At 48.0% G+C, this 16,621-nt stretch overlaps 1 protein-coding gene across 1 annotated transcript in view; it reads left to right on the forward strand.

Moving 5' to 3' along the window:
• The first annotated feature begins 371 nt into the window (after positions 1–371).
• Positions 372–16,621, forward strand: part of Castor2 (cytosolic arginine sensor for mTORC1 subunit 2) — a 42,618-nt gene continuing 26,368 nt past the window's right edge. The window contains exon 1 of the mRNA XM_008851111.1: positions 372–812. Within this exon, the coding sequence (XP_008849333.1) occupies positions 700–812 (113 nt within the window). The 5' untranslated portion in view covers positions 372–699. The remainder of the gene's footprint in view (positions 813–16,621) is intronic.

The raw sequence follows: 16,621 nt of genomic DNA on the forward strand, positions 1-16,621 counted from the left end.
AAATCTCTGCCCTGGCAGGCTCAGGCCTTCTCCAAAGCTGGAGTTGTTTGGAGAAGGCGGGGGGGGGGGGGGGGGGGGTTGCTTGTTTGACACCCCAAAGAAAGCACGTAACACCGAGTTGGAGCGATGACAAAGCATGTGCGGAAGCTCAGATTGGCTCCAAATTCCCCTATGTGTCCCCCCGGGCTCCTCTTGTCCCCGGGGAACCCCGAATTCTTGCATTCCGGGTGCACCCGTGGTACAGCAGCCCAGCCCCCTTAGCTTGACATCAGCAAACCCGAGTCGCCCAGGGCGGGGGGAAGGGCCATGGACTACACGTCCCGAGAGGCAACGCGCGGCCCCGTAGCCGGCGCTTGCGCAGAACCCGCCCGGCGTTTGAGTGGCAAGTTGTTTGTTACAGCGAACACCAGCTGCTGCTGAGCCCGGCGCCGCGCGCTGCTCGTTAGTCCACCCGCGACTCCCTGCACTCCGCAGTTCTCCACATTTTTTTTTTGTAACTTGCCAAGCCTCCTTCTTTTCTGGATCACATCCGGATCAGCCCGGCACCGAGCTCCGGGCCCCCTCCCCCGGGCCGGTTGCCCCACGGCTTGGGGCGCGCAGGGGGCGGGGGCCGCGGCTCGTCTCCGTGTCCCCCCCGCCCCCCGCAACCAAGCTCCGGCCACCGCGGATGATCCGCTGTGCAGGAGCTCCGCGCGGACGATGGAACTGCATATTCTGGAGCACCGGCTGCAAGTTGCCAGCGTCGCCAAGGAGAGTATCCCACTCTTCACCTATGGCCTCATCAAACTTGCCTTCCTGTCCTCAAAGACCAGGTGAGAGAGAGAGAGCAAGAAAGAGAGAACGAACGTGGTGGTGGGGGACGCGTGGAACCGGCCGGGGACAGACAAAGAGGCGCACCCCAGGGGGGCGCAGTGCAAAACAACTTCATCCCCCCCACACACCCCAGGATCCCTGACATCCTCCTGCCTCAGACAAAGCCACCCCTGTGTGCTCCATCTGAGGGTCCCCCCTCCACTCAGATCACCCCACCCCACTGCGCCCGCCAACCGTTGTCACCAACATCCAATCACCCCCCCACCCAATTTCAATCCTCTCTTGGAAATCCCAAGCAGCCCCCCCCCATGGTCTCCGTGATGAATTCGTGAATGAATGAATGAATGAATGAATGAACGAATGAATGAATGAAAAATAGGTGTGGGGATCCGGAGGTGGAAATTAACAAACTAAACACGCCCCATCCCCCATCTATCCGCCACCCCTCCCCTCCTCCCGGTTGGGCCGGCCCCCCTTGTCGCCACTGGCAAGCGGGGAGGGGTGGCGCTGAGCTTGGCTACCCCAGAACAGAAAAATCATAAAATCATTAATAGATGTTCCTCCCCAAGTGCCTGCGAGGGGGTGGGGTGTGCAGTCGGCGGGGGAGGGGCTGCAGGGCCCGGGTCGCCTCGATTCTTTTCTCTTTGGGGGGGTCCAGGGAAGTGGGAGGGAGGGGGGATTTTGAACCGTGGAAGGGGAGGAGCAGGGGTGTTTAGGGATCTGCCTGGAGGCTGGACTTGCAGTGTTGCAGAAGGAAAATAGTGGAAGGTATTAGAAGGTAAGAGGAAAAAGAAAAACAGATTTATTTATTTAATTTTTCAAACCTTAGGTTTTTCCCAGTATTAGGTATGGATTTGACTTTATCAAAGCCTATTGGTTATTTGTGTTAGAGTCCGTTTAATGTTTTCTCTCTCTTTTTTTGTCCCCCAGTGTAGTGGGAATTGGAGCAAGCTTCTATTACCTTGAGCCCCTCTTTTCCCTACCATTGTGACTGGTCTGGTTTTAGGGGGTTTAGGGCAGAGGTTGTTTTATTTCTTTGAAATGAATGAGTGCATTACTGGTCAAGATTGAGTTAAATTGATAGTGAACACCAAACACTGTCCCCTCCCCCCTGCCCTGTCCCCTATGGAGGTGGTGAGCTCAGGGGACACAGAGCCTGTTAAAGTTCTTGCTTAGGAACCTGACTTTTAATGTTGAGTTCAGTCCCTGCTATTGTTTGCAAGATGAAGCAAGCAGCTAGCTCTGTGAATCTTGTTTACTCTCTTCTTTTGTCATATCTATGGAGACCTGAGGTTTTGAAGCCTTGCCTCCCTGGCCGGGGAAGAGCCCCTTGCTCCTTAGATGGCCACAGGTAAATCATTAAACAGTCATTTAAAAACAAAGCTAACAGCTCAAATTCTGAATCTCTCTCTCCTCTCTCTCTCTCTCTCTCTCTCTCTCTCTCTCTCTCTCACACACACACACACACACACACACACACACACACACAGCTGTAAATAGCCCCTCTCTGTCAACACCTTTGGACTGCTACTTCCACTTGCCCTCTCCCTCCCACCCCCAGGCAATTCCCAAGATCTCAAGACTAGAGACTATAGAATTGGCCTTGTTTTTCCAGCCTCTGCCACCCCCACCCCCCAGACCCCTGGTTCATTTCTTTCTCAGGGTGAGTCAAGACTGGCTGAAGAGGAGAGGACTTTTAGGGGGACAGGAAAAGGTAGACTTGGTCTGTCCTCTATGTCTTAGATGAAGGGACTTTTTCAAGTACACCCACCCACCACCTTCCTTCTCTCCCTGTCTAAGGTGAAGGTCTCAAATTGAGGCCAAGGCACACATTCATTTTGGCCTACCTGACCACAGGAAAGCTTGTCCCCTTGTGGGTAGGTCCTCCACTCCCTTCCCAGGCAGGCCCAAATGACCAGTCCAGACGCAAGATGACTCAGAGGTCAAAGGTCACCTCCTTGTCTCCAGGATCTGACTCTAGAAACAGCTGAGAACAGTTGGTCAAACGGCTACCCCATGCCCTCAGAGCCTAGGTGTGGCTTCATGCTGGAATCGGGCCCCAGTGGCCCGGGCCAGGTCACCGTCCCTGTCTCTCCCTTTGTCCCTCAGTGAAATGGACATAGCACAAAGTACTGGGGGTGGGTCATTTAATACAGAGAGAAATGACTCTGTTTCAAGTTAAAAGGGAATAGTAGTGTGTGGGTAATATTATTTATAACAATAAATCACACAGGTAGTCATTTCAGCTCTTTTTGACTGTCCTCCCAACCCCACCCACCCATCAAGGTGGTCTAGATTCCTGTTAGCATCCACCTATCCCAAACTGGTACAGCACCCCCTGAATATCTTTCTGTTTCAAATGTTTTAATCCCTGTTTCTATAGGGCCACATCTTTAGTGTGGTATTCAAGGCCCTTTGGGGAAACTGGATCCGGAATCCTTGTCTTTATCCATGCCCCCAGTAGATATACCAGTGATGCCCAGTGATGCACCTGCTTTTTCTTCTCACTGCTCAGTTTTCTGCCTGTACACCCTTCATCTTTGACTGGAATATATCCCCTCCACAGTCAATTCCACTTAAATCCTAAAGATCTAGTGACATCACACTGGAACCTCCCAAGTACTTCGCTGCCTCCACCTCCCCATAGACTTAGTCACTACCTCTCTTTCAGTGTCTCATTGAAGTAGAGCCTGCAGAGAGGAATGGCTTTGGGCAACACCCACTCAGTGCAGGGAACAGCTGGATCTAAGGGATATAGGGAGTCTCTCCCCATAGACACACACTCTGCAAAGTCAAGAGCCTGCTTGGTAGAAGAAAAGAAAAGAGGTGATCATCAGTGAAGACCTAAAGGCAGGAAACAGGAAAGAAATGGTCCAGCAGGGCGGAAGAAACAAGGCCTGGACCTGGAGAGATGCTCAGCAGTTAAGAGCACTTGCTGCTCTTGCAGATGAAATGAGTTTGGTTCCTAGCACCCATATCAGGCAGTTCACAGCTCCCTGTAACTCTAGCTCCAGGGGATCCAGCACCCTCTCTGGCCTCTGCAGGCATTGCATTCACATGCACATACATACACAGACACAAATACACAGAATTTTAAAAAATAAATCAAAAATAAAAAGAAGAAAGACTAGAGAGATTGCTCAGAAGAGCACTGGCTACTTTTGCAGAGGACCTGGGTTCAATTCACAGCACCCACATGGCTCCAGTTCCAGGGGACCTGACACCCTCTTCTGACCTCCACAGGCATAGCATGACACAGGTGCACTTACTACATAGATGCAGACAATATACTCATACATAGAAAATAAAAATAAATTTTTTTAAATGAATGAATGAGCCGGGCGTGGTGGCGCACACCTTTAATCCCAGCACTTGGGAGGCAGAGGCAGGTGGATCTCTGTGAGTTCAAGGCCAGCCTGGGTCTACAGGGAGACCCTATCTCAAAAAGACCAAAAAAAAAAGAATGAATGAATGAGAGAAAGGGAGGGAGGGAGGGGCTGGGGGACTGGCTAGGACAGTCTGGGAGCCTTCCTGAAGGAGCAGGGGGTTAGATTATATCAGTAGGAATTAGGCAGAAAAAGCTTGTAGTGCACAGGTAAATAATGTTTACCCCTGTGTATACAAGGAACAACAACTCAGTGATGTAGCTATTACAAACGAGGAATTTAGCACTCGGGGATTGACTTGCTTAAGGTCACATGATAAGTGATAGAGCCCTGATTTGAGTTTGTATCCTTGTGGCTTAAGCTCATTTTTTGCTAGCCTAGATTACAAAGGAGGCTCACATTCAGCAATGCCACCCAGGCCTTCTGTTTGCACTGAGCTGTTTGGAAAGATTAAAGAGCACAGAATCAAACCACTGGTCTTCGTGTATTCCCTCATGCCCCTCTTTCTTTTTTGTAGTACTGGATATTGGACACAGGCCCTTGTGTATGCAAGGCAAGCACTCTACCACTGAGCCACATCCCCAGCCCCTCACTGGGGGATTCTAGGCAGGTGCTCTACCACTGAGCCACACCCCAGCCCCTCACTGGGGGAGTCTAGGCAGGTGCTCTACCACTGAGCCACACCCCTTAACCCTTCACTGGGGGATTCTAGGCAGGTCCTCTACCACTGAGCCACACCCAAGCCCCTCACTGGGGGATTCTAGGCAGGTGCTCTACCACTGAGCCACACCCCCAGCCCCTCACTGGGAGATTCTAGGCAGGTACTCTACCACTGAGCCACAACCCCCAGCCCCTCACTGGGGGATTCTAGGCAAGGGATTTTCCAATGAGCTGTGTCTCTGTCACTTTTTATTTTTTATCTTGGTACAGGACTTCACTAAGTTACCCAGGCTGACCTTGAACTCACTCTGTAGCCTAGGCAGGCCTTGAACTCACGATTCTCCTGCCTCAACTTCCTAAGTGGCTGGGATGGCAGGCAGGCCTGGGCTACCACACTCAACGTCTGTTATCCTTCTGACTCCTTATTTCAACTACTCTCAGATGTATCTAGACTGCTCTGGGTGGAGAGCCAGAGCAGAGTGGCTGGGCCCAACTTCTGCCAGGTATGACTCTGCCTAGTGTCTTCCAGCCCAGATGTCCTCCTTGGAGATGCTGTCAAATCTCCAGCACTGTGTAGGATTCTGAAATCTCTCACACTGACAGTCTCTCACACTACTACACTTAGTAGTGTCTACAAAAGAGCTTGCCCAGGACAGGGGTGGGAAGCAGCCTGGTTCAAAATCCCAGCAGTTTCAAGCTGGGCCTGGTGGCACACACCTTTAATCCCAGCACTCTGGAGGCAGAGGCAGGTGGATCTCTGGAGAGCAAGGCCAGCTTGGTCTGCATATAGAATTCCAGGCAGTTCTAGAGTTCCTTATATAGACTAAACTGACCTCAAACTTAGTGACCCGTCTGACTCAGCCTTGTATATGCACATGCACACACACACACACACACACACATACACACACTCACACAAAAGTATAGTTTTTATCATGATGTATAATATGGTGTCAAATGGAGAGAAATATCAGTTGATTCTTCTCAGAGCTATGACAAAGTACCTGACAGAAACAACTTAAAGAACAGTTTATTTTGGCTCACAGTTTGAGCGAGTACAGTCCATTATGGTGGAGAAGGCATAGTGGCATTCGCAAACAATGGAAAAAATGCTGGAACTTTAACATCCTGGCAGACCAGGAAGCAGGGAGCAGACAGGAAGTAGGGCCTAGTTATAAAAGTTCAAGGCCTGCACACAGTGACTCACTTCCTCCAGTAAGGCTCCATATACCCTAAAGATTCCACAGCCTTCCAAAACAGCAGCACCAGCTGGAAACCCAGTGTTCAAATACATGAGCTACATGAGCCTGTGGAAGGCATTTCACATCCAAACTATGACAGGAAAAATGCACAGCAATAATTGAAAAAATGTTCTTGGGGGGCCTGGAAAGACAGCTCAGTGGTTAAGAGCTGCCCTTCCAGAGGACCCAAACTCAGTACCCATATTGGGCAATCCCTGTAACTCCAGCTCCAGGGGATCTGATGCCCTCTTCTGGATGCTCACATGCACATACACTCACAAAGACATACTTAATTAAACTGGTGGCGCATGCCTTTAATCCCAGCACTTGGGAGGCAGAGGCAGGTGGATATCTGTGAGTTCAAGGCCAAGCTGGTCTACATAGCGAGTTCCAGGACAGCTAGGGCTACAGAGAGACCCTGTCTCAAAAAGACAAAAAAAAAAAAACCTTTATTTTTTTTTAATGTTCATAAGGTGAGGGTTTTAAACCGGGGGGGGGGGGGAGAGAGAGAGAGAGAGAGAGAGAAAAGAGAGAGGAAGGTAGTTACAGGGCAGGCTTGAGAAGCATTGAAAGAAGAATGTGAGCTAGGTCAATGGAAGCAGGACTCTAGGTGGAAGTTGATGAGGGGTAGGACTTTAGCAAAAAAAAGGCCCAAGACAGGGGAGATGATAAGAGAGGGCAATGGAGGTTGAAAATGACAAAAACACATTATCTACATGTAAGAAATTACCAAAGAGGGATTTGGAAAGATTGCTAAATGGTTAGAGCACTGGCTGCTCTTGCAGAGGACCCAGGTTAGGATCCTAGCACCCACGTGGCAGCTAACAGCCATTCATAACTCCAGTTCCAGGAGATCCAACACCCTCTTCTGACCTCTGTGGACAGTGCACAACACGAGAGCACTTACACACATGCAGGCAATATACTCATATCTATAAAATAAAAATAATAAAATATTTTAAAAATAGAAATTGTCAAAGAGTAGAGCAAATGAAAAAGAAAAGACTCACACTGGGCCTTATAGCTCAGATTTGTCATCCCAAATACAAGAAGCAAGATCACATGTTCAAGGCCTACCTGAGCCACCGTGAGTTCAAATGCAGCCTTGCCAACTTAGCGCAACCCTGTCTGAAAATAAAAAGTGGAAAAGGGGGGTGCTGGAGAGATAGCTCAGTGGTTAAGAGCACTGGCTGCTCTTGCAGAGGACTTGGATTTGGTTCCCAGCACCCACATAGCGGCTAACAACTGTCTGTAATTACAGTTCTAGGAGATCTGACTTGCCCTTCTCTGTCCTCAGCAGGCATTGGATACATGTAGTACACTTACATACATGCAGGCAAATCACTCATACACAAAAATAAATAAAAAATGTAATTAATAAATAAGCGAAAAGGAGCTAGGGCTGTAGCTCAGAGGTAGAGCACTTGCCTAAAATCCAATACTAAGAGGTTGAGGCCATGACTCAGCTGTAGACCTCCTACCTAGAATCCACCAGTGAAAGACTGGAGACAGACCTTAGTAGAGTGCCTAGTGTGGTAGCACAGGCCTTTAACGCCAGCACTCAGGAGGCAGCAGCAGGTAGATCTCTGAGATTGACGCCAACCTGGTCTATGTTGTGAGTTCTACGCCAGCTGGGGCTACAGGGAGGCCCTTTCTCAAAACAACAAAAAAGAATCTCCCAGTGAGGGATTGGAGGTGTGACTCAGTGGTAGAGCCCCTGGGTACGGTTCAGAGGGTCAAGTAAGTAGCACCACAAAAATAATGGTAGGATCTGGGCAGTTCCAATTTTCAGTTAACTTAAAAGATGTGCTGATGTCATCAGGACCTCTTTCTTCCCATCTTTCTGTCTGGCCATCCTTGACACAACACACAGCACCCTGTGGAGTGGCAGAGACAACAGTCGGGGAATTCAGTCAGAGGCAGTGTTGCGGCTTCTGGGAGTACCTGGAAGAAAACCTACAAAGCCAGGCTTCCCCAAGCCTTGCCCAGACCTCCTCACCTCATTGGTCAGAGCTTGGTCACATGACCATGAAGCATGAGACTGTTATGGACCAATCAAGACTCAACCCCTGGAAGTGGGCCTTATTACATAGAGACTTCTGGCCAGGGGGAGGGAGAGGACTCTGACTGGTATATCGGTCCCAGGCGATGGAGGCTGTCTGCTGGGTAGGGTTGTGCAGGGAGGCAACATGTGAGACCCCTCAAGGTGGGTCACAATGAAGCCCTTCTGCCTCACTTTCTTGAACCTTCTGGGAAGGGCTGTGGCTGGCTTTGCTCAGGTTTGCAAGCCCACCCATAGCCAAGAGTGTGCAGGACCAGGTTGGAGGAACCAGAGGTGTTTACCCTGGAGAAGCGCCCTGGGAGAGGAAGAAAGGCAGGTCCCCAGGGAAATGGAGGTCTCTACTATGGGTAAAACAGATATGGGGTGATAAAGAAGACAGAGCAATAACAACCATAGCCCACTCTTACAAAACCCTTAGGATGCTCCAGGCTCTTCCAAGTACCATCCTGTCTGTTAGATCCCTTTAGCTCTACAGCAACACCAAGGAGTGGAAGCCCCGTTTCACAGATAAAGAACAGGCAGGAGAAGACCCAGGAACACAGATGGAAGCAGAGCTGGGATTTGAACCCAGGAGATCAGACCAGAGGGCCTGTGACTATAAGCACTCATCCAGGTGTCTAAGCTAGCCCTGATTCCCTGTCACCAGGAGCCCTTTGATTGCCAAGGTCACAGTGATGAAGATACACACATACTGCTACCTTTGTGTCTGTGTCTGTCTGATGTGTGTTTGTATATGCACTTGTGAGTGTACATGCTTTACCACTGAGTCACACCCCCAGCCCCTCACTGGAGGATTCTAGGCAGGGGCTCTGCCAGTGAACCAAACCTAGTGGTACATGCCTATAGTCACTGTAGTCTCATCAATTGAAGGCCAGAGGTCAATGTCAGGTGTCTTCCTCTATCACTCTCCCTCCTATTTTTTTGAAGCAGGGTCTCTCACTGAACCTGGAGCTCCTCTGTTTGGCTAGGCTGGCTAGCCAGTAAGCCCCAAAGGATTGTGATCATAGGCATGCCTCTAGAGCCTCACTCTTTACCTGTACACTGGGAATCTAAACCCAGGTCCTCATGCTGTGTAGCAAACACTTTACCAACTGAGCCATCTCCCCAGCCCCTTTTGTTACCTTTAAGTACCACCTTAGAAAGCCTATTTCTTACCAGGTATGGCACAGGCCTATAATTTAAACACTGGGCATGCCGAGGTAGGAAGAGCCTGAGCTAGAGTCTATCCTGGGCTCTAAAAACAAGACCCCCCCCCAAAGCCCATTGCATTTGATTGGTCCATTGGAAACCCTACAGCTGCCACCTTAAGGTCTCCCGTTCATGTGTTCATTCACATGTATTGGGTCTGTGTGTTATCACCTACATTAAGGTCTTGCTAACAAACTGCAGGGAACACTATTCACTAAAGAGGCATTTATGGGAGAAAAGCTTAAAACTGCACAAATATGTCAAGATCCTTAGCTGTTTCCTGCATGCACTGGACTAAGGCCACTTGGGCTGGTCCAGGAGGCCTCCAGGGGAAACCCAGAACCAACCACACCTTGGGAAAGGTGACCATGGGTAAGTCACGTGATCTCTCTGTGTCATCAACTTCCTTCCTGAGCTAGGGCTAGGCATGCAGCCTGCCCATGCTTTGAGGGTTTAATGACATAAAACAAGGGTCTGGAGAGATGGCTCAGTGTGAACAGTGGCCTGGGGCCGAGAGAGAGAGAGAGAGAGAGAGAGAGAGAGAGAGAGAGAGAGAGTTGGTACAAATTGGTACATGTCATGTCATTCATACACAAAGCCAACAACATGCAACTGCTGTGTTTGGGCCCAGCACATAATGCAAAAGGAACTTCTATCCAATAGGCAGAATAGAAATACAGGAGCTGGGGAGATGGCTCAGTGGTTAAAGTGCTTGTTGCACAAGTATGAGGATCAAAGTTCAGATCCCCAGAGCCCACAAAAATGAAGGCCCAGCATGGTGGCTCACCTGTAATTCTAGGCTCAGAAGGCAGAGGTGGGATCCCCAGAGCAAACTGGCTAGCAAGGCTAGCCATATCAGTGAGCTCTGGGTTTGATGAGAGACCCTGCCTCAGTAAATAAGGTGGAAAAGTGAGAACATGCATAAGACATCAACTTCTGGCCTCCACATGCATGCACACACATGCACATGTGCACAACACATGTGCAAACACGAATACACACTTGCCCACATGTGTGCAGAAACATTCATCCACAAATGTGTACACACATACACCCATACACATGCAAACATACATGCACATGCATTGCACCCCATGTATACATGTAAGCACTTGTACATAACCCATGTGTATACCCCACACATGCAAACACATGCTCACAAAGGTACTGAAGTCATGCATGCACACACCATACATACAAATATACATACACGTGAAAAGGGAAAAAGGGAAAAAATAAGAATTTTTCTTTGAAGGTAGGAGGTGACACCCCTCAGGCTTGCCAGGAGCCTCCTGAGAGGGAAGCCCAGGTGGAGGCCAGAGCACCCAACTAGAGGTGAATACTTAGACTTCAGATGTTTGTTCCAATCCCTGGCTGTGTCTCTGCAGTACTTAAAATCCTCAGATACAAACCTGAAGAGAGAGCTCAGTGGATAAAGGACATGAAGGCCTGAGCTTGATCCCTAGAATCCACATTTAAGAAGAAAAAAGAAAGAAAAAAGCTGGGCATGGTGGCACATGCTGTTGTAATCCCAGTGCTGGGGAGGCAGACAGGTGGACCCTCGTGCTCACTGGCCAGTCAGCCTAGCCTATTCAGCAAGTTCCAAACCTGTGAGAGACCCCGTCTCAAAAAAACAAGATGGATGGTACCTGAGGAACAAGAGCCGTATGCACAAAGACCCATGCATGCATACCTGCACGCACTTGCATACAAACACAACACAACACACACACACACACACGCACACACACTAAAAAGAAGACTGGGCATGGTGGGACACCCCTTTAATCCCCAGCACTTGGGAGGCAGAAGCACGTGGATCTCTGTGGATTTGAGGCTGACCTGGTCTACACAGGGAGTTCCAGGCTAACCATCACTGCATAGTGAGACCCTGTCTCCAAAAATAGTAACAATAAAATAAGATTAAAAATGGATAAAGGGGGTCTGGAGAGGTGGCTCAGCGGTTAAAAACACTGGTTGCTCTTGCAGAAGACTGGGGTTCAAATCCGAGCACACACATGGCAGCTAACAACTGTCCGTAACTCCAGTTCCAGGGGATCCAACAGCCTCTTCTGACCTCTGCAGGCATTGCACAACACGGGTGCACTTACCTACATGTAGGCAATACACGCATACACATAAAATTAAAAATAATAAATAAAAAATATTTAAAATAAAGGGGCTGGAGAGATGGCTTAGCAGCTAAGTACACTTATTGTTCTTCCAGAGGATCCAGGTTTGATTCCCAGCACCCACATGGCCAACAACTGTCTGTAACTCCAGTTCCAGAGGATCCAACACCCTCTTCTGGCCTCTGCAGGGCATTGTGCACATGTGGAGCACATACACACATGCAGGCAAAATACTCATAAAAATAATTAAAATATTTTTAAACTAAAAATTAATAAAATAATCTCCAGGCTGGCTTTTCACTTCATATTCATACCTGTACCTGGTGTAATTTTATCATATTTATGCCAAATACCTAACATGAACAGCTTAAGGACAGAAAGTTTTGTTCTGTTCATGTTTCAGAGGTTTTGGTCCGTTGGGGTGGGGAAGCATGGCAGAGGCTCTTCACATCATGGTGGACCAGGAAACATCAGTGCTGTTAGAGGAAGGGAAAGGGCAAGATGCAGCTGCCAAGGACACCCCCCCATCCATTGCCTCCCAATAGGCGATTCAGATTTTTATATTATTATACATTTATTTGTGTCTCTGTGTATGTGTGCACACATGCCATAGTGCACATGTGGAAGTCAGAGGACAACTTGTAGGAGTCAGTTCTTTCCTGTCACCGTGTGGATCCTAGGGATTGAACTCGGTTGTCAGACTTGGCAGAAAGCACCTTTACCCACTGAGCCATCTTGCCTGGCCCCCTTATTCAAATTTTTAATCCAGAATTGGATCAAGCCATTGATGAGATCAGACCCCTCACAATCTAGTTGTCTCTAATGGCCCCTCACACACTGAGAGTATGCTGCCAGTGTCCTAAGTGCCTCTCAGTGCAGTGAACCTGGCATGAACATTAACTGTCCCATCTGGCATTTTCCTTTGTCCTGCCTAACCCCCACATACCATATTTTAGGACACCTGAGATACATTTATTTTGTTTTGATTTTTTTTTTTTTTTAGTATATGAGTGGTACTTTTCTGCATGTATTTAACTGTACCACATGTGTGCAGTGCCCACAGAGGCTAGGAGAGGGCATCAGATCCCCTGGAATTGGCGTTCCAAATGGTTGTTAACTGTAATGTGGGTGCTAGGAACTGGACCCAGGTCCTCTGTAAGAGCAGCCAGTACTTTTAACCACTGAGCCAGCTTCTCCAATCCCTAATTTGTTTTGAGACAGAATCTCACAAGACCCAGGCTGTTCTCAAACTTGCTACATGCTGAGGGTGGCCTCAAAGTTATAATCCTCCTGCCTCTACTTCCTAAGTACTGGGTGAGATAGTTTTTTAATGGCCCCCAAGGTTGTTTGGTAATGACCCCCCACTTCTGATACTCTTCTGTTCAAGAGTTAAAATGCCCTTTCCTCTCCCACCTTTCAGTGTCTGCCTTAGGGACTCTGTGCTTGGTGATATCCAAAGCTAGGTCATAAAGGATAGACTCTGCTTCATGTTCCCCATCACTCAGAACCTTTGCTGGGTGGGAAGCCAGCTGCCATATTGTGAGGACAGTCAGTCCATCCTCAGAAGGCTGACACAGGAAGATAAGTTCAAGGCCAGCTGGGTGGAGCTTCATGGCAAGACCCATTCTCCAAAAAGTGGAGAAAAATCAAATAATTTGGTTTGGTTTGATCTTTCTGAAACAGGGTCTCCTTTTAGCTGACCTGGAACTCTCTGTGTAGACCAGGCTGGCCTCGATCTCACATTTATCCACCTACTTCTGCTTCCTGAGTGCTGGGATTCAAAGTACGTACCACCATGCCTGGCTTATTTATTTTTATTTTTAAATATTTTATTATTTTTATTTTATATTTATGAGTATTATGCCTGCATGTAAGTAAATGCACCCATGTGGTGCAGTGCCTGCGGAGGACAAAGGAGACTGTCAGATCCCCTGGAACTGAAGTTCCGGACAGTTGTTAGCTGCCATGTGGGTGCTGGGATTCAAACCCAGGTCTTCTGCAAGAACAGTCAGTGTTCTTAACTGCTGAGCCATCTCTCCAGTCCCATATTTTTATTTTTATCTTGTATATGTATGTCTGCCTAACTGTATGTGCATAATATGTATGCAGTGCTAGCAAAGGCCAGAAGAGGGTATCAGTTTCCCTGAAACTGGCTTATAGGCAGTTGTAAGCCACCTGACTGTGGGTACTGGGAATTGAACCCAAGTCGTCTGTAAAAGTAGCAAGTGCTCCTAACCACTGAGCCATCTTTCCAGCTATCAATTTGTTTTCATTTTTTTAAAACCCTTTCAACACCATTTGTTCAGACACTTCCCAGGTCTTTGGAGTCAGTTGTGTTCTTTGCCCCTCTAAATAACCCCACATGATGGTGCTTTCTGCTTTTTTCTTTCCTTCCTGCTTGACCGAGTGGCATTTTCTTTGGCGTCTGCATGGAGCATCCTCTGATTTGCTTCTGTCCACATATCCAAGACCCACATGAGGGCTGGGAATGTAGTTAAGTTGGTTGAGTACTTGCCTAGCATGCATGAAGCCTTGGATTCCATCCCTATCATTAAATAGACCAGATGTGGTGGTGCATGCCTGTAATCCCAACACTCGGGAGCCAGAGGCAGAAGGATCAGAAGTTCAAGGTCACCCTCAGCTACTTAATGAGTTTGCAGCCAGTTTGGGCTACTGAGACTCTGTCTCAAAAACAAAAGACAAGGAAGGTCAAGATAGAAAGCTGCCTGGACAGAGGTGATACCTTACTCATCCCTATAAAAAGGCAGCTATCAGGAACACAAAACAGGTTGCAGAGATGACTCAGCAGTTAAGAGCACTTGCTGTTCTTGCAAAGGACCAGAGTTCAGTTCCCGGCAGCTCACAACCACCTGTAAGTCCAGCTCCAGGGGACTTTGACACCCTGTTCTGGCCTTCACAAGCACTGCACTCATGTGCACATACACACAGAAACACACACATGCATGTAATTTTTTTAAATGTTTTGGATGGGTGTGGTGGTGCATACCTTTAATCCAGTACTCAGGAGGCAGGGGCAGGCAGATGTCTGTGAGTGCCAGACCAGCCTGGTCTACAAGGTGAGTTCCAGGCCAGCCAGAGCTATATAGTAAGACCCTGTCTCAAAAACAAAATGCTAAATCTGAGAGGGGGGAAAAAACATTAAAAGTAGAATTATCCATCTATTTCTGGATATACATCCTGAATTGAGACTGGATCTTGTGATACCTACATACCATGTTCCTGGCAGCATTAGTCACAAGCCAAACTGTGGATGAAGCCCAAGTGTCTTTCAACAGCTGCAATGTGTAAACATGCCATACACACGTATGATGAAATATTATTTGACCTTCAAGAAGGACATGTTAACAAGTTGCCACAGCTTTGATGAACCTTGAGAACGTTATGTCAGGAGATGGAAGCCAGAGAATAAAGGACAAATGGTTTATGTCACTTGTGTGAAGTCCTGAGTGGTTGCTTTCAGAGTAGGCAGGTGTGTGATCACAGCACTGGGGTTTGGGGGGCAGACACAGGAGGATCAAGATAGCATGATATAGGTTCTGCTTGCTTTATTACAGTCTAAAAAAAAACCTCACAGCCAGACTTGGGGGCACAGGCCTGTCATCTCAGTAGCACACAAGGCTGAGGCAGGAGAATGGCAAATTGAAGGCCACCATGGATAACTTACTGAGACCCTGTTTCAAAAGGAAAAGTTAAAAGAAGGTCTGGGCATGTAGCTCAGCAACAATGCATTTGCATGCAGTTCCCCCAGTGAGAGGCTGGAAGCGTGGCTCGGTGGTGAAGTACCTGCCTAGAATCCCCCAGTGAGGAGCTGGGCTGTGGCTCAGTGGCAGAGCACCTGCCTGGATTCCCCCAGTGAGGGGCCAGGGATGTTGCTCAATGGTAGAACACCTGCCTAGAATCCTCCAGTGAGGGGCTAGGATGTGGCTCAGTGGTAGAACACCTGCCTAGAAAACCTCTAGTGAAGGGTTGGGGATGTGACTCCGTGATGCAAAGCTTGCCTAGAAAAAAAGCAAAGGGAAGGGGAATTTTCACACACTGTCCTTGAGCTGGAGTGTTTTTTTTTTCCTGGCCTTGGACATCAGGACTCCAAGGTATCCAGCCTTTAGACCCCAAGACCTACACCAATGGTCCTTCGTGTTCTCCAGCCTTCAGCTTGGACTGAGAATTATATCATCAGCTCCTCTGCATCTGAGGCCTTCACACTGGACTGAGCCATGGGTCAGCTTTCCTGAACCATCCTTCAGGTGGCCTGACATGGGATTTCTCAATGCCAGAATCACTAATAACGTAATAATGATACAGTCATGTTTCACAGTTCTCTCATCTGGATGGATAGATATGCCCATAGATAGATCCATGGATGAATAGATACATAAATAGATTGATGGATGGAAGCATGAGTGGGTGGAGAAATAGATCTGTAGGTAAGTAGGTAGGTAGATGATAGATATATACATGAATGGATGGATGTGTACACCCATAGGTTGTGGGTGAGTGGGTAGGTGGATGCGTGGATGGATGGGTGAGTAGATAAATAGGTAGGTATGTAGGTAAGTAGGTAGGTAGGTAGATCCATGGATAGATGGATAGTTAGATCTATGATGAATGAATATACCCTTAGATAGATCCATGACTGGATATATAAATAAATAGATTCATGGAAGGATGGATGGGTGGATGGGGAAATAGATCTGTAGGTAGGTAGAGGATAGATCCTTGAATGGCTGGATGGATGGATTCAAAGGTGGGTCTGTGGGTGTGTAGATGATGGATGGATAGATGGATGAATCCATAGGTGTGTGGGTGGGTGGATGAATACATGGATACATAGATGGATAGATCTATAGGTACTTACTAAGTGGGTGGATGGATGGATGGATGGATAAATCCATAAATGAATGGATGGATGGATCCATAGTTGTGTGGGTGGCTGGCTTGATACATGTATAGATGGGTGGGTGGATCCATAGGTGTGTGGGTGGGTGGATGAATACATGGATACATAGATGGATAGATCTATAGGTACTTACTAAGTGGGTGGATGGATGGATGGATGGATAAATCCATAAATGAATGGATGGATGGATCCATAGTTGTGTGGGTGGCTGGCTTGATACA

This window comes from Nannospalax galili, unplaced genomic scaffold (assembly GCF_000622305.1).
Source record: "Nannospalax galili isolate Female #2095 unplaced genomic scaffold, S.galili_v1.0 scaffold444, whole genome shotgun sequence".
NCBI classification, from domain to species: Eukaryota; Metazoa; Chordata; class Mammalia; order Rodentia; family Spalacidae; genus Nannospalax; species Nannospalax galili.